The 27558-nt window shown below is 41.3% G+C and overlaps 1 protein-coding gene across 2 annotated transcripts in view; it reads right to left on the bottom strand.

The window, feature by feature from the left end:
* Nucleotides 1-6090: 6090 nt before the first annotated feature.
* The window catches only part of PDE10A (phosphodiesterase 10A), a 294827-nt gene continuing 273359 nt past the window's right edge, over nt 6091-27558 (bottom strand). For both annotated transcript variants that reach the window (XM_057740083.1, XM_057740084.1), the window contains exons 19-22: nt 16384-16495; nt 13346-13426; nt 10591-10679; nt 6091-8300 (exon numbers count right to left, since the gene is read on the bottom strand). In XM_057740083.1, coding sequence (XP_057596066.1) covers nt 8183-8300; nt 10591-10679; nt 13346-13426; nt 16384-16495 — 400 coding nt within the window. In that variant the 3' untranslated portion in view covers nt 6091-8182. The remainder of the gene's footprint in view (nt 8301-10590; nt 10680-13345; nt 13427-16383; nt 16496-27558) is intronic.

Below are 27558 nucleotides of genomic sequence, written 5' to 3'. Positions count from 1 at the left end.
AGTGGCTTCTCTTGCTGTGGAGCACGGGCCCTAGGCATGTGGGCTTCAATAGTTGCAGCACTTGGGCTCAGTAGTTGTGGCTCACGGGCTCTAGAGCACAGGCTGAATAGTTGTGGCGCACGGGCTTAGTTGCTCCGTGGCATGTGGGGTCTTCCCAGAGCAGGGCTCGAACCCATGTCCCCTGCGTTGGCAGGTGGATTCTTAACCACTGCGCCACCTAGGAAGTCTGTTGCATATATATTTTTTAATAAAAGACTAGGTTAAGCACTAGGAGGTGGGATAGCTTTCTTCAAGTAACTGAAAGTTGGTCCGATAAAAGAGGAAGTGGATTTATCCAGGTGGCTGCAACTACAGAACTAGTGTCTTGGAAGAGATATTATAAAATTACAGATTTCAGGACAACTTTAGATAAAGCTCTCCGGCAACCGGAGCTGTCAGTCAGTGGTCTGGTTTGTATTACGGGAACACGTCCTCCGCCCCTGGAGTGGTGTGAACTTGGATGACCATCTACCAGACACAGTAAGTGACCTCAGGTTGCTGGTGGAAGGAAGGTCGAACCAAGGACCCCCAAGTCCAAAATCCCACCGTCATGGTTTCACAGGGACAAACTTCAGTTACCCGCGAGGCTTAGGAAACAGGTGATTTGAGGCACGGCCTCTTGAGCTAATGCCAGGTAAGCAGGTAATGTTATTTTCTTAATATATATTAATATAATGATGTGTCTTGGTCATTCCGTGTGTTAAAATGTTTGACTTTTTTTGATGACTGAGCACTTACCATGTTCTAAGAATATCATTCTGAGCAAGAATTCTACCTAATTAATGACACGGACGTCAGCAAGGCCGACACGATCGGCATTTATACAATAAACACTTGGAAGCTGGCGTTTCAAAGAAATGCTTGGGTTTATTCTCTAGTCACTTACTTTCCTTTCTCCCCTCAACATCAACTGAGGAAAAATCTCAACCTGCCGCAGGAGGCTCCCTTTTATATGATGGTGGGACGGGGTTGGGGCGGCGGGGATGTGTGTGGATGCAGGAGCAGCTTCTGTCGGCTTCTGTTTCATCAGGCTCGGTCTCCTCTTGCCCGAGCACCACATCATTTCTGTATTATTTGGAAGATTTAAACAACCGTCTTGTTAACGATGTGAGGTTCTCAGGTCAATAAATATGTAGTTTCCCTTCCGTCTCTCTGGGAACTGGGCCTCTGAAGACAGTCCTCGCAGGAAGGGACAAGGGCACAGCACGTCACAGCAAGGTGACAAGGCCTCGGGGAAGGAAGACGTGTGTCCTGCCCCTGACTCCCAGCCGCCCTTCCCTGCGACCCCCCCCTCTGCAGGTCAGGTGCCCCATCACACTTGCTGAATAAATGTCTGCTTAATAGTGTTGTTTTAGGGCTGCTCTGGCGTTAGGAAATAGCTTTTGGTTACGGTAAGGCTGATGGAAAAGACAAAACTGCGTCACAAAGATAAAGGATTCAAACTGAGGTCAGCTTTACAGAGAACCAATCTACAAGCTCGTTACCAAATGAGTTTCTGGAGATATTAGCTCACGAAATTTATTTTTAACACAGTAAACATTTGATACAGTTTCACAGGAAATGAATATTTAAAATCCTACAACATGTGCAGTGCTGTGCACTCAGAGAGCAGTCCATTGGGAAGAGCTTGGTGTGCAGGAGAATTCCATTTGAAGGTCTTCCTAGGTTTGTCTAATTAACAAGGCCGTGGACACCCACATTTAACAACGCAACAGGTCTTTATTCCAGGAAACATTTATTTCGTTTACTCCCAGATGGAGCTCTAATATGTTTTTGGTTAGAGAGGGTCTTGGGATACAGTTCAACTTTTTCTGGTCTAAAATATTTGTCATTTCCCTGCCCACCTGATGGCAAGCAGAGAGCCAAATAAACACCATTTCTTTCAGCAGAGTTTTAAAGATGAAGCCATGAGGAGACTTATCACGGTTTAAAGATGATGTGAGTCTAGCCGAGAACATTTTCTTTACTAGCAGAAAGAATCCCAACACTTAGGCGTAGACACGCCCACCCCTCAGAGTCCTTCCGGCTCTTAGCCATGTGAACTTGGACCAGTCCTGGGAGCCCTGCTGGCCTGGGGCTAGTTCAGGAGCGGGCCTCAGCACTGGAGCTCATGAGTTTTGTAAACTGAAGCAGTCTTTCTGAACGACCACACTTTTCCCAAATAGTCTTTTCACCTTTAAAATTAACAGTGGAGTTAATGCAAATCACCTGGTAAAAGTTAACGGCGTCTCATCCTTTCTGCTAGAAAGTGGCTGAAGTAAACACAGCACGGCACACCACACCACGCTGCCACTGCCGCAATGTGAACTTGGTATCTCCTCTGCAAACGAGGCCTGGGCTGTTTGCACAGGAGCTTTTATGAAGCTGCTGCACCTCCTCCTCAATGTACAAAGTATCTCCTACCTTCCCTACACGTGAGAACAAATGATAAACGTGAAAGCTGATATTTTAAAAACTCTGTATTCAATTATTCACACCGAAGGACAGAGATTAAAATAATGAACATCTCTATATATTTCCTGTATCATACATATATATATATACTTTAAATGTATAATTACATATTAACAAAGGTTTCTTGCTGCTCTAAGCATGTAAGTAAAACAAAGATTTTGCAGTGTAACACCTGTATATGCATATATACTGGCTGTTTGAATTATGAATTTATTTACAACTTGCCTAGGTTATAATAAATGATTACTGTTATAGTACAGAAACATAAGAGTAAAGGTTTCTTTTAAATACAAAGACTGCAAACGAATACATGAAAAAATTACACACATGTACAATATTTATAATTTATAAATGCAAAGTTAAGACCTTTAAATTATTGCACTTGTGCATTTTACAAAGTTTTTATGTCACACATATAAAATATTCTGAAAATTATAACTCATTAACTGTAATGAACTTGGATATTGTTAACTCAAAATTGTTTCTCCTTCCGAAAGTGAGCCTGTTAACACTTTGGATACAGATTCATCGATTCTACAAACCAGCTTATTACAAGCATCGTATTTTCGACACCTTGTAACCGGGTTTCACTCCAGCAGCTTCTGGTCAGCAAGGAGACTGTCACCAGCAGACTCTTAGATGCTTTGGCTAGATAGGGATAGAGGATTTCCTTTGTTCATAAGGATTTGTAAAAAAAAAAAAAAAGTCACCTTTCAGAAAGAGTCACGATGCTGCATTTCTACAAATGTTGGTAATTGTTTCACAGTGTTTGGGCATGCACACTTTTTCCAGTGGGTCACTGGGTTGGGTCTGGTGAATAGGTGGGGGTGTTGTATAGAAACACCTTCTATAATTAAATCTACTCTACGTTCAATGTACACACTAAATGAGTATAAAGACTACACAACAGATCACATAGAAAAGAATGTTCCCATACATCATTTACATAGGTTATTTGAGATATGGCACAGGACTGGGAACTGAAGAAAAAACAAAAACTGCAATGCCCATGACAGGATGATATTTTAGGTGGGCCAGGGGACTGCATAAGACGTTTAAAACTTATCCTGCAGTAGGAATAAAACCTTTCCACTTAAGCTTCAGCGAATGTACAGTTCCTCAAAAATATTAGCTGAAACTTGACGTGTGTAAACCACTACTCTACTAGGCAAATTTGATCTGGCTGGAAGTTTCTGCCCGGGTCCTGGGGTGGCACGAACCTGTGCCCAGCAGAGGCGCACGTGGGTCTGTGCACTCTCCGAGCAGTCAGCTCTGCAGGACCGTCCACTGTCGTCTGGAGAAGGGAAAGGCTTAGAGTTTGGGTGAAGGTAGTAATGCTCCTTTGGATTTCAAACATGTTTCTTGGGAAACATTAATGTCTTTCGCTTTGTCCCATCCTTTTAATTTAGAACCAGAACAGCATCAAAACTGTTTTCTTCCTTTTTGGCTATTTTTATCATCACATAAATGTATCTAAGGCTTCAGACAACCAAAATATCCAGTAAAAAAAAAAAAAAGACAAAAAACAAAAAGTGTAAGTACTGCATTGGGTATCACTAATTTACACTTAAGTGTTCAAAGACATGGGCAAAATGTGTATCAGGATAAATACTTATGCAAAGGTAAAAATATACCAGCCATGCGCTGCAGACAAGCCTGGGGGAACCCATCACAGACAGCATACTTGGCTAATTTACATTTTACAGTGATTTTAAAATCAGATTAATACTTGCAATAGAAGGGATACACTAAGGTGATTAAATGAACAGGTTTCTAAAGAAATGAAATCCTGAATAAAACCAGCAAAGTGTAGAAAGCAAATACATTTGAAATATATAAAGATAGAAGTGATTTTCAAAATCTAAATCATGCATATGTACCTGAAAAAAAAAAAGAACCCAACAAAATCACATCATAATCAGAGTCACAGTTCTTGGAAGTTCGTGCAGAAGAGACTGAATCCGAACAGTTCACAGGTTATGGGCACAAGTGTGACTGTGAATGAAATAAAGAATAGAAATCGGATAAGGAGAGAATGACCCTAGCTCATTCCACTTGAAAAAATTAACTGTGGGTGTGCCCTGGAAATGTTTCTAAGTAGAGTTAAGCAGGAAAGCAGGACAATGAATGTATGAATGAGGAAGTAAAATTATAGTATTTGAAATAGAGGCGCAGACCATGGCAAGGGGAATCATCTAGTCCTATTAAAACTCAGACCCTGCTTTGGGTTAAAAGACCAGCAACTTAATGCTCAAAACGAAACCCAGTAAAGAATTCGGGAAGCTAAGGATTTATGCGCCCACGTGTTTCGTGTACAGACGCCGCTAGTGTGCTTGCATATACCAAGAAAGCAAAACCCACTGAGGGGGACTGCATAAAATAAAGGAAACATCCTATCTGCAAAGCATGCTAAAAAGAGGAAACCTACCCTGCACAGATCTAGCTCTGGGCTGAGAACAAGTCCCTCGAGCAGCACGGTGACCATCTCTACAGATGCTTTTCCATGGAGAGGAGTCAGGGCGGAGGACAACGGGGCGTGAGTGACTTGGTCTCTCTTCCAAGACTGGTTCCTCCCGTGCTTCTTAGAAATCACTAAAGCTGGGAAATGGGTCACAGCTCCTGCGCTAGTAAAAGGGCCATTTTTGAGAATTCCTTTCCACATTCACTGCATTTGTTCAAGATTTTCTATTTAATTAAATCACAGTCAACTATTAATTAATCAGATACTTTCACTTCTTAGAATTTTATTCCACTGCCCAAGTTCAATATTTCATGTCGTTGTTAGCATGCATTTCCAAGAAAATTTCTAGTTAAAAAATATATATTCACTATCTCTGGAAAGATACTGGCATAATTGCATTTGATGATAAAACTGTATCTATTATAAATCAGCACAACCAATAAAAAATTTTGCAAACCAAATATTCTACATGTACTCACAGCTGGTTACCAAATTTATACTGAACAGGGAAATTGTGGTCCAATATAAAATACCACCTTAATGAGAAACTCATCAAAACACTTCGCGATACCCACCATCTGCCCTTTAAAGAAAAGATCTGAGGAAAAGACGAAACAGAACTCAGAAGCACGTCTGCTAAATAAATCTGCCGAGATACAAAATACTCCTAACTTCATGTTTTCCAAAACAGATTGTTAACTAAATATCCCTGCATCCCAGGCCCTTTCATTTTAGTTAAATCTATGATTCCTAAGTCAATCTTACACATGGCAAAAGCAACATTAACAGTTTACATTAGAATATTATCCTTTGTGCAAACTTTGCTTCTATTATGACAATATTTCACAAGAAACCAACCAACCAATAAATCCGTACATGTTTCTTTGGGAAACTACTGTTCAAAGTACAGGTCACATTATGTAATACACCTGGCTATGTCAAAATAAGATACTTTTCTCTAGTAATTGTGTCAGAACAGCAACCTAAAAACAGCCATAGGATTCCCTCCCCCGTGACTGTTTTCTATTTCAAGAAGCAGAATTAACGCATTCTTTTAAAATCCTTTTAATTAAACAATAGTCTTAAATGATATCCACCCCCCCGCCCCGCCCCCCACAGCAATCCAGTCTCCAGGCTCGGTTACATGAGCTAAGTAACTTTTGTGGTTAAAGTTGTATCTCGTGGGCCTAGTTTCGTACACTTGGATGTAGAAACAGTGGATGTATGCACCTTTTTAGAATTCAATTCTATGAATACACTAGCATGAAAAAGGACTTTTTCTAGTCAGCTCTCTATCAAACAATACACATTTTCCAACATGAAAAATCACTGTGAAGAATGGGGCTGATTGTTACTTTTCAAAGATATGTTTGCATCTCTCTCCCTTTCTCTCACTCATATACGTGCGTGTATCTACATACATGTATATATCTACACGCACCTGTATGTGTGCATAGCTACATACATCCCTGTGTGTGCGTGCATGTGTGTACCCAGCCGCAGTGGTACACTCTCTCTCTCGTTATCTCACTCTACCTCATATTGTATAATTACAACAGCAAATGGAGCTCCATGCAGGGAAGAGGGCCCATAAGGAAAATGAACGCAGTGTTAATTTTAAAATAAGAACGGTGTTTATGTACAGCTAACTCTGCTGCAACACAAATAAACCATATTGTAGAAACATCTGGCTTCATCACATTTAAACATACGAGCAACGATGTGTACGGTATTGGATATGTAAAAGAATCTTTTTAAAAATTTATTTTATTAAAAGCAGTATTTCAGTTTCCTGCCAGGAGAACAGTGGACAAACCTTTGTCCTGCATCAGCCCAGCATTTCTGAGACTAATTCCTGCAGGTCAAGACTAGCACAGCTTCGGGGGTTACCAGGTCGTTGTGATAAAAATCTTCAAAGCATGAATATGCGCCAGAAGTGACTGGCTTAAAATCCTTGTAGGAGGGGGTCCAGACTATTACTTTTGTATGATTTTTTCAAAACATTTTCACTGTAGAGTAATGTGAGCCTACCAAAAATGATACAGGAGAAACTCTGCAGACACAGGTTTCTCTGTAGATGCTTGATCTTGAGCGGAGCAAAGAGAAGCAAAGAGAACAGACATGGGCCCCGATGCAGCTGCTGAGGGAGGAGAGCTTATGAAAGACCATCGAGCAGACGAGGTGAATGCAGCAGATCGCAGTGAAGACTCCAGAAGGATTAAATGTTATGGTTTAATTGATTTTAAAAAAAAGTATGGTCTTTTAATTAAATAATTTGTAGAATAAACCTTTCATTTTGAATGTGATTTTAAGATTTTGCCATGACATCAAGTGAAAACATAAAAGAATCATTATTAAAAATTCACATTTTACATCCATAAGACTTGTCCGTTGAAAAAAATTTGTGTGCCTTGCACTTTTATTTTGTTCTTTATGTAAAGGGTTTAGGAAATTTGCCAAGACTACAATAAAGAAAAAAAAATATTCTGACATTTTTTGAGCTGACACTTGGAGTTCTGAGATTTATTAGGATGTATATCTGCACCTCTTCTCAAGAGGATAGAAAATCTGCTTCCTTTAGTGTTAAATTTTTTCATCTAAGCCCTTTAATATAAACTTAAAGAATACACTTTAGTCCACCTAACTTTTAATTCATGAGGATCTGAAGAAGAACCTGACTATTTTCCATCACTGATTTCAGAAAAACACTTCTTGCTCTGTAACCTCGATGACATGTGTCTGAGGCTGCCTGCTACGATTCACGCTAATCACAAGTAGGTCACACACGAACATCCACAAGAGGAATGTGTAAAAGTTCCTATTTATAACCAACAACATCAAAGCAACACTGGTGTCAAAGCCAAAGTACAATATCATAATAGTACCGTTTTAACCCTCACTAGAAAGATACAGTGGAAAAGTACCCCTTTCTGAATAATTGTCCATTTCCATTAAGGCCTCAGCAATATTAGCCCATTAAAAAAGGCCAGTTCACAAGTCAAGTGGAGTCACCGGGGCTGCTATTTCTGGTCCTGGCTGATCACCGGCTGTGACGTGTAGAGAGAAGGCTGACAGAGAGCCGTCTGCTGCGCGTGCTTACTCCACGGTACCTCCTGCAAGCGGTCTGCATCCCAGTTACCAGGTGTAGGTTCCCCCCACAAAAATAAAAGGAAGAAAAGTCAAAGAAGCAAGATGAGCATCTTCAGGTGGGACGGCTTGAGGTGGCCATCAGTCATCAGCCTTCGCGGGCAGCTTCTCCGAGGTCCCCTGGGCCGCGGGCAGGCTCGAGAGCCACACGGCGCTCTCCTCCCCTCGGATCACCTTCTCCCACTGGCTCAGGTTGTTCCTGGAAAAAGATGCAGCCACAGGGTCTGTTTCAGAAAGGATTTCTGGACTCTGTCCCAACAATGAACCACACCATCCCGCGGCATAACTCAGCCCGGTGGCTTCTGGGTGTCGTTTTGACTCTGGTGACCCTGAACGTAACCAGCTTGCAGGCTCCCAGCCCGTCCCCGTGACTTGGCACCACAGCTGGGTGTCCTCAGGAGAGCCTCCACCGCCAAAGCCAGGGCCCCGTCCCACCAGCCCCAGGCCGTGGGGGCAAAGAGGAAGCCTGTGCTCAGGACACAGCGTCTCTGAGTCAGCTGGGAGTCACCGGCAAGGGGACGGAGCCATCGGGTGACCACGGCGGCCATGCGGGACGGGAGGAAAGGGGCGGGGCCGGAGCCGCAAGGTTACCCAGCGACGACACCCCCAGCCAGACCTTCCCACTCTATGGGGGGAAGCGTGGCCCCCCAGGCAGCTCAGCCCCCGTCACTCCACACCCGAGACCAGGGAGAAGGCTTATGTTGAACACCATGTCATGTACTAAAATGTCACCATAAGTTACCCCTGCTACAAACTTTTGAAATCTCCTCGTTAGGAGGTTGCATTTGGCCTCTAGTCTCAAACGCAGCTGCGCTCCCCACCCCTCAGGACCCGCAGCCCAGGTGCTGCGGCACCTTCGTCTCCTTGGACGGGGTGAGAACCCCCGCTGCCTGACAGCCACCTGGCCTGCCACGGCTAACCGGGCAGCGGCCTCGTCCACACTCCCCGCCGGGCGCCTTGCTTCCTCACACACAAAGTCAGAATCAGAGGGAACCGTAGCCATGGCAAACTCAAAATTCACACCAAGCAGACGTCCTAAGATACCTTTGGACAAAATAAACCCCTCACATATCACCTGAAGATGGAACACTTTAGCTTTTGTCCTGTGTCATCAGGTAGCATCTTCCCAGAAGCTAAAAAGATTTTCTGATATATTGGAAAAAAGACATACACTAACTTTGCTGTGTTTCCTTGGATACAAATGACACACGATGCATTTTTCAAGTGTTAATGAGATTACAATGGCCTTAGAGAATGTGGTTCAGGCAAGTGCACAGAAGCAAGAGCGTGGCAAAGCTGCCGGGACACAGAGGAGCAATGCCAGGGCTTCATGACAACAGCAAGCAACCATCCTGCTGGTTCAGAATATTCCGTGCAAAACAGAATTTTTGGAGAGAGAGGACTTCTGAGTAATGCCTGCATTTTTCTTCTTTCTTTCTTTGTTTCTTTTTTTTTTTTTTTTTACAACATGCTGTTTGGATTTCAACTGATATTCTCTTTTCTCTCTGGTGGGACATTCACTTTTCCAACCTGACCCCATCAAGAATGAATCCTCACTCATACCCCAAACCCCCCACGTGGCTCAGCCCTTAGGGAAGAAGACGGTGCTTTCAGAAACTAGCTACTGATTAAGGTCAGTGACGGCTCAACAAAATATGGTGGGATGTTCTGTTCATCTCCACAGAGGCAGAGAAGAAAGAGAATCACTTAAATAGGAAAAGGCGGGATCTTTTTTAATCTTCTTGCTTGTTAGTTTCACTTGTTTGTTTTCCTTAAAAAATTAGTTCATAAGTTTCCGGCAGAGGACACAGCACACTGAAGCCTTTATTTTGTTTACGACCATCCAGTCACATGGCTGCTCTCCAACGCTCAGCGGTGCGTCCACTCCAGCCCCCACGTGTGGTTCTGGCCAAGTGGTCAGGAAAACCGCCTCGACACCAACTCACCTGCAGAAAATCCGCTCGCACGGCTGTCTGCTCGTCACCACGCACCCTCCCCACAGGCAATTTTCATTCAAAGCAAAATGAAAGTCTTAAAAAATGTCCAACATTCTTCGCTGAGTTTAGCCCTCAAAAAAAGATGATGAGAGGACACAGAGAAATCTGAACTAGAACAGATTAAGTGTTGATGGCTTGCATTTCTTGGGAAGAAAATGAAACTTAAAGAAGATCCCATTCAAGATTGTCTCTTCCATTCAAACAATAAACTACGTGATTGGAACGGAGTCCCTTTCCAAACAAGCAGCCCAGAAAAGACATTATTGTCTTTTTAAAAGCAGCATTAGACAGGGATTTCTGAGTCATAAAAACAAACAAACAAACTTCAAAACTTTATGAAGAAACGCTCTTGACGTAGACTTGTTACACAGGCAAACTCACAGCCCATTTACTATAAACTGCAGTGCAGACACATATACACCTAGATGGAGACAAGAGCCTATAGATTCTTATTTTTAAAAATAGCATCACAGGTTGAACTATCGTACATACCTGCAGGCTTTCAGGAGGGGCTCTGTGGGCGGGAAGATCTGGGTGAGGGTGGTGTAGCAGGGAATGGCCACGGCGTTGTAGAATCCAAGCTGCCTCAGCGCAAAAACCACGGACAAGAAACACAACTGCACGTTAGCAGTTCTAGAGGCACTATATTCCTCAAGTGAATTTTCAACTTCTCAGGCCCACCCAAAAACTAAATGTTCTGGTTTTGCTAAGTAATATCTGGCTCAATGAACACTACTACAGATTACAGTTAAAAATTCATTAAGATACATTCACAAAATAAAGCACAAAAATTTTAAACGTAAAAAAGTTAATCTAAAACCCAAGTACAATATTCAATGGGATTCCATTTATATATCAGTCATAATTCATGTTCTTTTCTTATCTCTGGTGAAATTCAGTACTTTAAATGTGAGACATTTCAAAGCCGAATCTGCTCCTCTTCTACCTGGGTGACTCCTGGCCAACGTAACATTCAAGGGTCACTGCTGGGTGTCTTGTCGTTCCTCTCAGCTTTCGGTACCTTGCTTGGTTTCTGAAAGTCTGTTCATCTCCTCCCCCCCTTTTTTTTCTGACCTACAACAAGTCTCATCATAGTTCTCTCAGGTAACAGCTCTCTCGATATGTCAGAATTTGTAGCTTTTAACCTGTGATACTTTTACAAATATATTAAAGAAGATTTTATTAGGAATTATTCTGGGCCACTGTGCACAGAAGTGATGCTGGCTTAGACGGGCCTATTGGAGGTCAGATGGAAAAGACCTGCTGGATGATTAGCCAGAGAACACAGACTATCTGCCACACGTGACTGCCCCAATGGCTGACAACATGTACAAGAGAAAACTGGCTCCTTAGATAAAGTGACCGCCAAACCATGGCTCACCAGTTTCTTTAAAAACTGAACTTCAGTGAGACACACCAAAGAATAGAGAAGAGTCAAATCTACTGGGCTCCTTTCTGCATTCTCCTGCTGTGAAGTCTAACAGCACAGCAATCTTAGTAGAATAATGCCTGTGCATTTCCACCTTTAACTCTGCAGTTCATGCAGAGACTTTCTTACGTCAACATTTAGTGGATGCCATGGAGCAGAAGATCTTGGGAAAGAGCCTAATTATTGGAAAGTAGAGTCTCTTATTATTGTGGCAAAGGATAATTTCACAGTAATCACAAGTTAGAAGCAATAAATGTGATAAATACTAGCTGATCACAGAAATATTTTATTTGAGATTCTCTAATACTATAAACGGATCTGGAATGTTGGCAAAAACATGCTCTTCTTAATGAATTAACATGAGAAGAAAGTCCATTCTCTGATGACATTTTCAGTTCCCTTATGCATCCTGTTGGCATGGGTGCTCAGCTATCTAAAGGGAGGAGCTAGCGTTGTTAGCCTCCTATCATAACCACATAACAAGATGAATTCCAAACAAATTGACAAGTCAAATATATAGTGACAAAATAAAATAATTAACTGAAGAAAATGTAGGGAAATGTTTATATAACTTCAGGGTAAGACAGGACTTTCACAATGTGATGTGAAAAGCAGACATAAGACAGGAGAGAATAATCACTGTGATTACATGTAAGGGAAAGTTCCACAAACAATGTTTAAGTAAAACTAAACTGCAAAATCCACCTGCAACATGCATGGCAGGCATGTCAGTGCACAGCCAACAGAGAAGGAAAGTGAGCCTCCTGCTAGAAGAACTGGTGAAGGACACCAGGAAACTGCACCCCAGAGGCAACGATGACGAGAAAACCACTCCGCCTCTTGCTAGGCTGTGCCCTCCAAGAGCTGTGGACATGCTTAAGCTTTTGCATTAAGAGTTAATAAATTAACTGCACATAAAGTAGGAAGATTTGAAAACTTATCCCAAAGCATCATCTTGTGAACTTTCTGAAGTGTTTTCTAAGCTGAATTCCATCTTATACTTATTTGTCCGTAACTAACATCCTGATCATGACGTTAGACGATTTTTTAAAAAATATTTTTTGATGGGGACCATTTTTAAAGTCTTTACTGAATTTGTTACAATATTGTTTCTGCTTTATGTTTTGCTTTTTTGGCCACAAGACATGTGGGATCTTAGTTCCCCGACCAGGGATTGAACCCTGCATTGGAAGGCGTAGTCTTAACCACTGGACCACCAGGGAAGGTGCCCTATGATGTGAGACGATTGATAGTTTAAAAAGACCATAATCAAAGGGGTTACACCACACCACACATGCACACATGCCAAGCTAACAAGGCACAAGAGTTCTCAAAACATCAAAAATGAACACAAATCATGTAGTAAGACCTGAAAAGGGAATAATTAGTGCCAGTTTATGGTAAGACAAAACTCAAGAAGTACTGAAATACCCCTGCATTATTCGTTAGGAAAAGTGGACCTCATCAAAATCTATAATGTTACTCTCCAAAAAATATCTTTGTGCATTTGATGACAAAATATTTTCTGCTTGTTAAAAATATTAACAATTCAAATTCATCCATCCCCTCTATTTAAGTAAGGAAAGAAAGCCTGTAATTTACTGCAATTTCATCTGTAGAAAGAGGCAATGACAAGGCTAGCTGTGAATTCTTTAAATCCAGCTCTTAACTCCCAGTGGTGGTCTTACTATCCTCAAAGTCTGTCTCAATGGAGAAGACTTCAGGTGGCTGCAGGTCCTGTAAGACGGCATATGCTGTTTATTCACATTCGCTGCTGTGACCACTGTAAGCGCTTGGACTTTACAACACACTTCATACCTGGCCTTGTGGGACTTCGTCCTTCTTGTCTCTGTCCATCATGGGAATAGGCTGTATGCCCAGCTTCTTCATTTCGTCCCCCTGGGGGAAAGAGGGGGAAACCAGGCTCTCTCAATTTTATAAACGATTATAAAACTTTGGTATTAACGAGTTGTTCCCCCTTTTCATCAATTTCCTTCCAATTGAATACTGTTTCTGGTTAATGACCCAAACGAATGTCGAATAATAAAACACGTGATGTATCATTGTAGGTTTTTATCCTGACGTTCTTCTCCTACGCTGAATTACCAGATACCTAGCCATCTCTCCTGGTTTCATTTTGTAGAAGTTAATGAAAGTTATAATACGAGGAGATAAATGTGTGAGGAGAAACAGCAAGAACAAAATGTGAAATAACTTCAAGGCCTTTATCTCATTTCTTCAGGTGATTTTTCAAGTGCACTGCACGGGTGAAACTAGGCTTTGATACATGAAGAACAAACAGTGGTCTGCTGAAACACGTCCATGAGGATACAGTGTCACTGGCTAGAGACCCGCATACAGGTTACAATTATACATGCTTATTACAGAGGCCTGACATCGCAGGCTCTCGGCTAGGCAACCTGTAAATAATACTGAGTTACATATTGCTATCCCCATTTTATAGATTTCAAAGATAAACTTACTCTTTTTATTTATTTTTTAAGGATAAAGATTGTTAAAGTTTTTCCCTAATACCTCACTCTTCCCTCACATTTCTCAATTATTTTATTTTGATTATTTTAATTATGCTTGTTTTCAGAAATCCGAAGCACAGAACTACTAAAACTATCCTCAATTTGCTAACATAGGGTCTAGAGACAAATGACTACAACCCTCGTTAACAATGTTTGTGTACAGGACAAAGACACGTGTCTCAACTACGTAAAGGCACTCGAAGTATAGAGTTTGCTCTGGTGTTATTGCTTTAAATATGAACAGCAGTAGTTCTCAAACTTCTTTTCTTTTCTGTCTTAAGTGAATGAAAATATCTAGGCCTCTTGCTCAAGGATTTCACAAGCCCAGTACATAAAAAGATTTTAAATAAGCAGTGGCTTGAATCTGTACCTAGAATAAGGATTGACGCACCATGGACCATGTGTGCGGGAGCACTGGGATGTGTGGGGCTGAGAAGGGAGGGGCTGTGGGGGTCAGGGAGGGGCTCCTGGTGACAGAGGGGCTGAGACGTGAGACAGCTGGACAGGCAGTGGGCTCAACACATCAAGCTCGCGAGTTTTTTGTCTTTGTCACGTCAGTGTGGGGAGGCAGAAGATGGGAGGCAGGGCACTAGAGTATCAGAATTAAAGTTGCGTCGAACTGAGGCACAGAGGCGAGTCCGAAAACTGGCCTGAGGGTTCAGCCTCAGTGCTAAGGCTGGGTGTTCATCTCAGGCAACGTGACACCAGAGACCATACGCTGAGAATCACTGTTACATTGATGCCAAAAGATAGGGCACGGAATCCAGTTAGATGTGGCAGTAATCCAGACGGGATCTGGTGAAGGTGTGAAGGTGGGGGAGAGAGTGTGGGGATGGGGAGGAGAGCGTGGACTTCACCAACATCTAGGAAACCAACCGGCAAGACTCGGTGATTATAATACATTTCTGTTTCCTCCCATGGACTATGAGGTCCTTGCAGATGGCATCTCTGAGCATACTGGGAGTTTAATCACTCCCTGTGGACTGTTTAACCAATGAGGAATAGAAAAGGAAAAAATCTACATGTTTCTCACATTTTGCTTCATATTTGAGAATACAAGTATAGCTGTTATTGTATGAAATGTGTCACAGGTAAATAAATAAAAGTATTTGCAAAACAACAAGCTAGCTTCAGGCAAGTTTTTTATGTGGTATTTACAGAATTAACTGTAGGTTACTATTTTTAGACACACATGCAAATTAAGTTGACTGTGATAATAAAGTCAAATATCGCAGCTCAGGCACATATATCTAACAACAATCTTCCTGAGTCTGACAGCAACTAGATTTTGACACGTACACAAATAAAATAAAGAAAAAAACACCATGAAAGAGGATGGATACACAATGCGTAAGGCATTCTAGAGAAATAACACCATGAGTATAATCAACTCAAGGCCTGTGGTCCTCACCCAACAAAAATCATGAGACAAATCAACATCATAGACCATTTCTAACCATTAGCTGAATGATGTACTGTTTTTGACTTTTTACAGCAATTCTTCTATATGGATGAGATTTATGGTTTGAACCATAACTACCGAACTCGTCCTCCAAATCTACTTTTACTTCTTCAAACCAAATGAGGTGCACAAATACTTTATAGTTTTGTTTTTCATAAACTAATCTTTGAATATGCAGGGATCTAAGTATCTGTGGATTCCTTTGAACAAGAGAATTATACTCTACTTACTCGTGGCCAATTCGGACCACAAATAGAGGAGTAGAGCACACATTTCTGCTGAGTTAGATAATTCAGTCAAGAAAAGGTATTCATGAAAGTAATTCACACGGTTGTTTCACATGTCAGGAATTCATGAATTAACCTCCCACACATTCGACAGAACTCATAACCTGCAGCTGGACTGACCACCTGGCATATTTACACAATCTCACGTTTCTAGGGTGCAATGCGATTATCCGCTCAAATGTCTGGCTCGGGCACACAGAGCTCGGGATGGTGTACGTCCCTCTTCACATGTTTTCCCGCAGCCACCATAAAGGAGATGACCGGGAATATTTACTGAATGGATAACAAAAGATCCGCTTCACATAAGGAAAATTGTTGCACTATTGTTCAGGGAGTCAGTTCCTGAACTATTGTGGTGGAGATCAGAGAACTTACAGACACATACAAGTCAGATGTAACAGAGTGACTGTTCTTACTTTATACCTGTATAAATGCTAAACCATAGCTTTTTTAAGTAACCAGCAACATAAACAACGAAGATATTGTTACTAAATTATCCATATATTTGATTCCTCCCCAGCTGTTTCTCATTTCTGGATATGATCTATGTTCAGATAAAAATCAAGGACATACCTCAGCCCAGAACTCTGCGTATATGTCGTTCGCCGTCAGCTTTGTTACTGGCCACAGTTTTGTCACAGAACAAAGATCACAGGCAGTCATCATCAGGCCGATGACGCGGTCTCTAGGACACAACGAGATGAGACTGGTCAGCGCAGCGCCTGCACGGAGAAAGGCTTCTGTATTCTCAGCAGCGAGTGAGGCTTAAAGCGGGCACGGCTGCACAGTGGGGGAAAGAGCATTACAGAGCAGCGACGACTGACAGGCAAGAAAGTAAAGAATTAAAGAACAGCGTGGCTTTAACTGTAAGACCATCCGTCACGTCTGTCCCGAGTGCCATGAAGAGGACACCTCTGTTCCTGCTGCCTGGTTTTTGCTGTTGAAATAAAATATGACACGGGCACGGCCCTGACACCACCTAAATCCCCTGCTATATGTTCCTGCCACCAACCCCATTTTGACTTTCATGGAATTTTGGAAATTTGGAGTGGGAAGAAGCCTTGAAGAAAAAAAAAATCTATCCCAATGCTTTCATTTTATAGGAGGAAAATCTGAGGTGCAAGTAAATGAAATGATTTCTTCAAGGTGTTAAGTAGCTCGAGGCAAGGCCAGAGAGAGGTGAGGTCTCCGAACACTTTACAAACTCTAACTTCCCAACTGAAACTTTTCTTTTCAATTGTTTTCAACTCACAACTCTGTGTGCTATGTCTGACTTTTTTTTTTCTGAATATGGTTTGGTTTAATCTTTCCTCTTGAGGAAAAGTAAAAATTGCTTGCAAGAATTCAAACAGACATATCCCCTATAATTTTAATGGATTTGGTCTAGTGACATGCAGTTACCCTAAATGAAGTCTACACTTAATGGTAGCACTAAGTACTAGTTGTTAAGAGCTTTTAATGCACTGACTTTAGCTTTTAGAAAGCAACTTACGTAATAATAAAAGGCAAATTATCGGGAAAGAGACAAAACTGCACACACAAGAAGATGCCACGATTGCAGCTCCTACCTAAATCTAATGCGTCTGGGGACCCCGCTGCTGCTCAAGGCCACCTTGCTCCTGGGAGGTGCGGAGACGGTCCCCATCCATGGGCACAGAACTGCCCTGGGTCCTGCGCCCGCCCCCCAGGGCCCGCGGCACAGGAGGAGCATCTGTCTGTCCCATGGACAGAGTTTCTGACTTCGTGGTGTTCTCTAAAGCAAAGACTCCTGGATCTCTGGGGGGCCCTGCTTTGTCTGTTATCCACGTCTTTGATGTCAATCACTTGTAAGGTTCTTTCACTTCCCATCAGCCAACTTCCTTGAGCCCATTAGCCTAATTAAATGGTATCTTCTACAACTCTACTTCTCACAAGGACACATGTCTCTAACAGGGCAGACTAGATTACGTTTAAAACGTCAATGAGACGTACGTGTGCCCATCCGGTGACCCCCAAAACAGATGCCATGTAAAGATACAAATCCCTTAAAAGGATCAGGAAACCCCAAGTGTTCTTGATGAGGTAGCTTCTTAAGCACTTTGTGCTTTAAAGGAAGAATATTTATTTCTGGATTTGGGCTTCTAGAGCAACAAGTATATTATGTTTTCTCAACAGGTAAGTTCATTTAAATAGAAATAGAACATGGAAAAACTATTCTTAGCAAATAATTAACACAAAAATCAGCATTTATTTCTTTTGGCTAAATATTGTAATAAACTTTATCTCAAAAAAGATTTATCTCACAAATCTATGAAAAAATGTTAACAGAAGTGGGCACTAGAACGCACGTGGAACCACTTTTCTCACTGGATGTGATTCCACAGGTAGCACTGCTACTACTAGGGCTGCAAACATTATAGCCTGGTTATCATCAAGATTTCACTGTCAACGTTACCTAGACAGAAAAATTTCACAGTATTTTACTGTTAACCAAGCAAATAAAAATAAGACAGATAAGAAAATTTGTATTAAATGACTTTAATAAATAAAAATTACTCATTTTTTACTCTCAATGACAAATCAGTCAGATGGTCATGGTTTTATGGAAATATTAACCTGAGTTGGAATTATTTTATTTCTTTCTATGAATAGAATATAGTCCTAACTGGTATAGAGACATAATTCGTCACGTATTCCCACAGCCAACTGTGAAAAGCGTGGAGTTGATGCCAGCTGTGCTCTTGGTGTGACCTTGCATATCCTCCACGCTAAGAACACTGCAGGAAGAGCCCAACACAGCGCCTCTATTACAGACGGTTCTTAGGAGAGTAGCTTCGGGGAGCTTGACTAACTCCACTTGTTCCCCAAAGTCTGGGTGCCTGTATGTATCAGGCACTGTGAGAATAATAGACAGAAGACACACTGCTCCTACAGAACTAATGTTCTAACCCGGAGAAGTAGAAAACAAGGTAAATTGTTTCACTCGACAAGTGTATATAAACAATATTTTAAAAGAGGCAAGAGGACTTCCCTGGTGGCGCAGTGGTTAAGAATCCACCTGCCAATGCAGGGGACACGGGTTCGATCCCTGCTCCAGGAAGATCCCACATGCCGCGGAGCAACGAAGCCCGTGTGCCACAACTACTGAAGCTGTGCTCTAGAGCCCGCGAGCCACAACGACTGAGCCCACTCACCACAACTACTGAAGCCTGCGTGCCTAGAGCCCGTGCTCCGCATCAAGAGAAGCCACCACGAGACGTCCATGCACCGCAAACGAAGAGTAGCCCCCACCCTCTGCAACTAGAGAAAGCCCGCGTGCAGAAATGAAGACCCAAGGCAGCCAATTAATTAATTAATTTTTTTTAAAAAAAGAGGCAAGAATATGAAGTCGAGGGAGGGAGTCCGGTGGAGGTGGCAGTGTGAGCCCATGTCCTAACACAGGAGTGAGTGTGCTGAGTTTGAGGAAAAGTGAGAAAGCCAGTCTGGCAGAAACGCAGCAGCGAGGTGGGGCTGGGCGGTCCCAGGTCTGGAGACCAGACGGGACCAAGTCTGATGGTGAGACGCTGGAGGCTGCGGGTGGAAGAGCCACCTGAAACACTTTTAAAGAGACCCCTCGGGTCTGCTCAGAGGAGGACGCATTGTGGGATTGTAGGGGGAGGGAGGCTGCTGAGAGGTCATTCAGAACAGAAGCAGCAGTCCAGATGCGCGAGGACGGCAACTTGAATTAAGGAGACAGCGGTGGAGACAAAGAAAGTAGGAGGATGCCAGACCTCAGAGGCAGAGCCCAGTTGAAACGTCAACATCCACATGAGCTACAGTGACGAGACATCTCTGTCGCTTCTCCCCCTCCCTTCTCCCAGCCCCCAGCCTTATCCCAGACCAGGCAGAGCAACTAAAACCACAGGACCTGTCACAGGTGAGCAGACATTCAGACCTGAAAGTGAGCACCTCTCGCCAGCGCCCACCTATTTTAAAATTCTCTTCCCACATCCCACAGTCATAGCATCACAGAATTTTATGAAAGGAAGAGGAAAGAAACCACAGAGCCTGCAGGATTTCAGGTGAGTTACTGATGGTCAAAAGGGAAGCCCCAGCTCTCCCCTACTGCCCCCTTCTCTGCTCGCCCATCCCACACCACACACTCTGTGAAGTCACTTAGCCGAGGATGTGATGTCCTATTGGAAGAGAAGAAGAACCACGCAGATGAAACATAAGCAACATCACAGAAGATCTCAGGAAGCACTATGAAGATACATAACGAATTCTCATGTGATTATTATCACCATTCCTCACTTGTGTGAACAGGTGGAATTCCAAAAGACTGAAAGCCTGGCTCGATTTCCACAGTGAGCTGGAAATGTAAGATTCAGAACCTCTAATTCTCTACCCTCACTGTTTACTAGGCGCTGATCTCATTCCAGCCCCACCCCCAAGTACCAACTAACACTTTAAATGGGAAAGAAATTAAGAAATACAGCCCAGTTGTAAAACACAGTAACTTGACCTACTTCGATACAAGCTTATGTCAGCCAGGATCCTAACACAAAACAGATAACACACCCAGGAGAACTGGAGGACTGCCCAAAGGGACTGTTCACACAGGCCTGGACTGCAGGGAAACCAAGGAGCAGTAACGCACTGCGGGCCACTGACAGTGGGCGGGTCCCCCCTGGGGCCTGGAGGCGGGTGCACGGGACAGCCAGCAAGGCTGTACTTGTTGGGAAGTCTTGCCCCCAGAAGCACTGTTAAACCAGGGGCTCGGAGGGGAGACGCGAGGGGAACAGACACAAAACTCCTCTCCTCCTGCCCTCTGATCTCTTGTCAACGCCCCCAGAGGCTGAATCCAGGTGGAAGCTGCAGGGAGGGTGAGGCAGCTGAGTGACTCACCTCTGGGGTCAAAGAGGAAAACGTGGTCAGTGGGTCTGGAGGCCAAACAGAGGCTGTCCAGGAAGCGGGAGCGCCCCAGAGGGGAGAGCTAAAAAGCTGTCATTCACACTGAAAGATGCATTTGAAAATTGCACTTTAAATGGGAAAGAAATTAAGAAACATAGCCCATTTAAATATCAAATTGCACAGAAACAGAAAAATTAATTTAAAGCCAACATTTCTAGTAATCTGAGAAAATCTATGCCATTAGTCTTTGGGGACCCAGAGCCAAGCCCAAGACTGTCACCAAAAAAAAAAAAGAAAAAAAGAAAAAATTGCATGTCTTGCTTGTCTTAGAGTGTGCACACAGAAAGAGCTGATCAAAGACCAGACTTCCATCATGAGGCATCTTGATTGTAAGGGCTACAGCAGTTGAGTAAAGTGGTGTCAAGTGGGTAAATGAAAAGCAAGCATCTGGGGGATATACAAGTGGATGTTTTGTTTAGAAACAGTCATGTAGTCTTACTTTAATCCCTTTGTTTTATTTTTAAAATCAGGTCACACCTAGTATTTGAAAAGAGACTAGGTTAAACCCTTTTTCCCTTAAATTATCATTTAAATGATTTTTTTTCTTTTAAAACTTATCTTCAAGAAATTTTAAATCACTGTATTGAGTAACTTAAATCATGTCTATAATAACTACTGTACTTCTCTCATAATATAACCTATTTTGGTTAATTTATTAAATTTTAAACTGGACTAAGGATGCTGTAGATTCTGAGAATATTATCTGAACAGGGGCAAAAAACAAAATCATAGAAAAGACTTTAGAATCTACTGTTTCCAAAGACATAAATAATAACTCTTTAATACAAGCATCAGCATGACATAGTGATGATCTCATGAAATAAACTTTAAATTTAAGTTCTCAATTCTTATTTTTCTGGAAGCCTGTGTTGCTTTTTGAAAAACACCATTAAGAAGAGAGAAAACAAAATTATATGTCAACGGAGAATCAGTCTTGAGCAAATATGTATCACAGAGGGATTTGCTGTTATTAAAAACATATTCTAACTGAAAATTTCTTTGCTTAACAAAACCCTTGTGTTAGTCCCAGAGTTGAGTAACACGGGCGATTCTGTATTACTTTAAATCAAGCGAAGGCATCAGTGATTTCATGTTAGCACGTAGTTTCCCTACATTTCAAGTTCTTTGGTTGAAACATAAAACACACCTAGCAGAATGAGGCCCTTGTTCATTTACTACCACAGGTAAAGACAGATCACTGGTGTCACACTGACAAAATGCTACAGGAAACTGCATTATGGTCTAAGAATAAAACAAACCACACAAACAAAGTACAGAGCAGTAGCCGTGTGAAAGCGCACATCTTTTCTAACTCTGTTTCTTACTTGTTTAAAGAATTAGTCCAGTGTTTAACGTACACTTTCTTTGATGTGCACCTAAACCTAAATTAAGGAAAGACTTCGGAAGAAGTGTGGCAAAGGAATGTCTTTGAAGGGGACAAATATTCCCTAAGATTGAGAATATTTTCATTCATATATTTCCAAAAGATTTTAAGGATAAAATTCTGAAATTAGTTGATTTTTAAAATACATGTTAGAGGAAGACAATGCCAATATGAAATACATGGAAATAAAAATTATAAAAGCTACTACTAACTCATATATTTGTCATTTTAACATTTAAAAGGATACTTTGCCTTGATTTCATAACTTAAAACACATTTGATCTTTTCTGTTTGCTAAAGTGGTCCTTAGATAAGACTGTATGTTTCTCTCCATTAAGAAAGATGCTGTAATTCAAGAATAGTGCTCTGACTTCTATCGATGTCCTGCTGAGTTTTTGTCAAACGGAGATAATGGTCGCTAGTTGCTTCAGTGAAAAACTAAGCTACCCTTTGCCTACCCTTGGTTTGAGTCCAGAGCTGGTTTCCAAATGTGCCATTCATTTTAGTTGTGGTTAACCATGGTTTAATTGTGGTTAGGGAAAGTACTGAATGAAATTTTTAGGAAAGAAATAAATTAGCTTACAATTTCTGTTTCTCCGTTTGGTGCACTATATTTCTCCTCCTCTTCATCTTTTATGTCACTAGCAAGTCCCCTTTTATAAGTTAGATTTAAACTGATCTAATAACTCATTTCTAGGGCCCTAAAATCACTTGTCAGGCTCTGCTATTTAAAATGTTTAAAGAATATATTCTTTACCAAATGTGAGATATTTGTAAAAATAAAACTGTATGTGTGTCTTATACATGAGGGTGAGTCAAAAATTATCCGCACTCTGGCTGTAGAATTTACAGAAGTTTTAATATATCCGGAGTGCAGATAATTTTTGACTCACCCTCATAAAAGTGAATCACTCATCTTATTTTGAAAGACACATGGCAGTGACTATCGTATGTATCTAGTCTCTGGTTGATTAATTTTCAACATAAAAAATAAAATTACCTAGTATTTTTAAGCAAAGTTGTGGCTATGATATCAAGTTCATACAAGACATAACAGTCAATGTTAAGGGCATACCAAGTTAAGGGGAGGAGGGATAAATTAGGAATTTGGGATTAACATACACACAGTACCATACATAAAATAATCACCAAGGACCTACTGGATATTGCAGGAAACTATACCCAATATAATACTCTGTAATAACCTATATGGGAAAAGAATCTGAAAAAGAATAGATCTATGTGTATGTATAACTGAATCACTCTGCTGTACACCTGAAACTGACACAACATGGTAAATCAACTAGATTCCAGTACAAAATAAAAATTAAATTTAAAAAGGACATAATAGTAAAAGTCAACGGCAGGTATCAAGGACCAGTGATTAAGGACAAAAGGTAGGGAAGAAGTGTCAGAATATTAGGACTCCCAGCAACGATGAAGAGACTGTGTGGCCTTTGGCTCCAGAAAGAGTGGGACAAAGACGGAGAGAGCCAGAAAATGAGAGGATGATCTGGGAAAAGTCCACCCGACACAAGAGTAAGGGACCAATAAGAGGCCAACGTGCCAAGGATGACAGAGTGGAAAAACACAAAGAGCCTGGTTTCCCGAAAGCATCACTGGGCAGCTGAACTCAAGCCAGCAGCCACCTACCTTCAGACTCTTTACAATATGATAAAAAATAAAACCTGATATTTTAAGACACTGGTCACTAGGATTTATCTTTTGTAAATTAAATGCTTTCCACTTAACGCACATGAGGCCATCTGCCTTCATTCAGAATACACTGTATGTTTTTATACAAAATGATTATCCATCATATTCTAAAGAATACTTGCGGAAAAAAACAGATAGCTGAGATATCTGATGTGATACTGTCCATTTCTAGAAAGGACTGGATGCCAAGAAGGGCAGATTTCCAGCTTCATCACTACATAAAATACTAGCAAATTACCAGTAGACAAAATACCAATGAGGATGTAACAAGAATATAAGGTCACACTATAAAACCCACACTCTTTATCATTTGCCCTTTTGGATTATTTGTTCATGTGACACACGCTGCACACTCCTCCGTGCTCAGCAGTGTTACGGTTACCCATAGCTCTGGGCCCCGTGAGTGGACCAAAGCCCAGGTTGTCACTACTTCCAACCCGTGACAGCCTGTCCCCTGATTATGCACAACGGGACACTATCCACATGGTTTATGTCTAAGCCAAGAGAGTTGCGAGAGTGAAAGTGAGCGCTGATATTATACTATCAGGACAACAGGTGTTAACTGAGAATGGTCCAGACCAACTAGGGAGCCTGGGCACCCTGATTTTAACACAAAAATATCACAAAATAAGATAATATCAATAGTTTGAGAACTTTTATGAAAAATATTAATCCTAAATATTAATTTTTTACCAAATAATTGGTAGAGAAGTAAAAATATCCACCTAAACATTTTTAGGCTTAAAGTCGATATACACATGTAACTAAATAAAATGCTCTTGTAAGTACTATGTTAATCTCTTTACTTATGGTTTCGAAATACAGTGATTCTTAATTTAAATAAAGGGTGCACTTCTCTAGATATTAGGTAACTTCATTCTTGGCCAAAGTCTGCCACTGATGTCCTCAGACGAATGATAGCATATTTTGTGTTTTAGTATTAATTTCAGGTGTAAAGGGAGAGGCCATGTCTGTCACTTATCAAATATCCATTGGAGCAATCACAATTAATATGTCTAACAATTATCTACTAAGAAATATAATCATATATTTAACTACAAAAATTCAAACAATAACAGATAAATTAATTTATTAAAGGTATAAAATGAACTGAACTAAACTGGATATTTACATAAGAGGAGCCTCAGAGCAAGGAAAGGTATCAGCAATAAAGAAGAGCATTTCATAAGAATACAGGGAGCAATTCTCCAGGAAGATATAACTGTCCCCAACCTGTAGTCCCCTAGCAACAGAGCATCAAAATACGTTAGGCAAAAGGTGATAGACCTGCAAGGAAAACAATATGAGTTCCACTAGTTGGAGACTTCAGCACACCTCTGTCAGCATGGGACAGGTCCAGCAGGCAGAGGATCAGTCAGGACATGTTTGAATTCAGTAACTTCATCAAGCAGGGATACAACTGACATTTGTAGATTACTTCATCCAGCAACAGCACAAGACACATTCTTTCCAAGCTCAGATGGAACATTCACCAAGATAGACCATGTTCCAAATACCTTTTAACAAACTTAAAAGAACAGAAATCATACAATGTATGCTCTTGGATAACAATGGAATTAACTACATATCAGTAACAGAAAAACAGCTGGAAAACCCTCAAATATTTGGAAATTAAAAAACACTTCTAAATAGCACAGAGGTCATAGATGAAACCAAGAGAAATTTTAAAATATTTATAACTAAACATAAATGAGGACACAGCTTAACAAACTTTGTGGGATGCAGTGAAAGCAGAAGGAAATTTACAGCATTAAATGCATATAAAAGAAGAAAGATATAAAATTAAAAATCTAAGTTTCCTTTTCAGGAAACTAGAAAAAGAACACATTAAATCCAAACATGCAGAAGAAAAGAAATAATAAGAATTAGAGCAGAAATCAATGAAACTGAAAACAGTAAATCAATAGAGAAAATAAACCAAACTAAAAGCTGGTTCTTTGAAAAGATCAATAAAAGCAATAAGCCTGTTGCCAGTCTAACTAAGGAAAAAAGAGAATACAAAATACTAATTTTCATCAGAAATAAAAAAGGGGACATCACTACAGATCTCATGGACATTCAAAGGATAATTAAGGAATACTATAAACAACTCTAATCCCACAAATTTGGAAACCTAAATAATATGAACCAATTCCTGGAAGGATGCAATCTTCCAAAACTTACACAAGAAGAAATAGACAATCCGTGAAGTCTCCAGGCCTGGCCAGGCTCTTCCCTTCCCAAACTCAAGCCTATCTGCTCCCAGGGTCAGTTGGGCTCTTTTGATTGTACAAGACAAAAACTCACTTATGCCTCTGCATTAGTTTTCTAGAGTTGCCATAACAAAGCAAAACAAACTGGGTGGCTTAAATGACAGAAATTGATTGTCTCACGGTTGTAGATGCCAGAAGTCAAAATCAGGGTATTGGCAGGGCTGGTTCCTTCTGAGACAGGGGCAAGGGTCTAGTTCCAGGCTCCTCTTGTTGGCTGGCAGATGGCCGTCTCACCCCTGTGTCTTCACACGGCCTCCCCGCCACATCTCTGTCCAAATTTCTCCCAAGGATATCAGTCATGTTGGGTTAGGGCCCACCCACGTGGCCTCATTTTACCTTAAGCACCTCTACAAAGGCCCCATCTCCAAATACTGTCATGTTCCAGGGACTCAGACTTCATGAATTGTAAGGGGACACAATTCATCCTCTAAGTTTTCTAGAACATCAGTCTGTTTAATGTGTTGTAGAGTTCCTTAGCTGACGCATCCGTCTCCCTGTTAGCCTGGAAGGGCCAGGACAGCAGGGCCCAGGGTTGCCTGGCAGGCCCTCTGCCGCACACCCAGCCCTGGCTCCGGGCTTGGCAATGAATGGTACCGAATCCGGAGCTGGGGCGTCGAAGGTCTCCCCCGGTGCCTCTGCTCCCCAGGGGCCTCTGACCCAGCACACTCGCGTTTCAGACAGTACCCTCTGCATACTGTATTTCACTTTATATCACCTGTACTGACGTACTTAATCTCCTTTAAAGTCAGTCACATTTTTTTCTTAAATAAATTTGAAAGGAAATTTTTTCATGTAATTTTTACTCTGGTTATTTGTCTTATTATTGAGTTGTGGGAGTTATATAAGACCATTATTAAACACAGATATTGAGAATATTTTCTCACTTTCTGTAGCTTGTCTTCTCATTTCCTTAAAGGCTGTTTTGAAAATTGTAAATTTTTAATATGATGAAGACAATGTATCATTTGTCTGTTTCTTTGAAGGTTAGTGTTATTCTTGTTTTTCCACCTTTGTTGAGGTATGTCTTACCACAAAAACTTGTATATATTTAGGCTGTACACATGATTATTTGATATATATATATATATATACACTGTGAAATGAGTACCACACTTAAGTTAACTACCACGTGCATTACTGTACATAGTTACCTTGTGTGTGTGTGCGTGGTGAGAACACACGGCATCACTCTTAGCAAGTTTCAAGTGCGCAGTGCAGTGTTAAGAGCCGTAACCACCATGCTGTACCTTAGAACTCCAGAACTTATCCATCATAACCGAGAGCTCGTACCCTTTGACGGACACCTCTGAAGCTTCGTGCTTTTTGTGTGCGAAGGAATCCTTGCCTACTCAAGTTCATGAAGACTGTCTCCTATGTTTTGTTGTAAAAACTTTATGATTTTAGCTTTACATTTAAGTCTATCATCCAACTGAAACCTCAGGA

The sequence above is a fragment of the Hippopotamus amphibius genome, chromosome 6, assembly GCF_030028045.1.
Source record: "Hippopotamus amphibius kiboko isolate mHipAmp2 chromosome 6, mHipAmp2.hap2, whole genome shotgun sequence".
Classification (NCBI taxonomy): domain Eukaryota; kingdom Metazoa; phylum Chordata; class Mammalia; order Artiodactyla; family Hippopotamidae; genus Hippopotamus; species Hippopotamus amphibius.
This window is presented reverse-complemented; position numbering and strand designations above follow the sequence as displayed.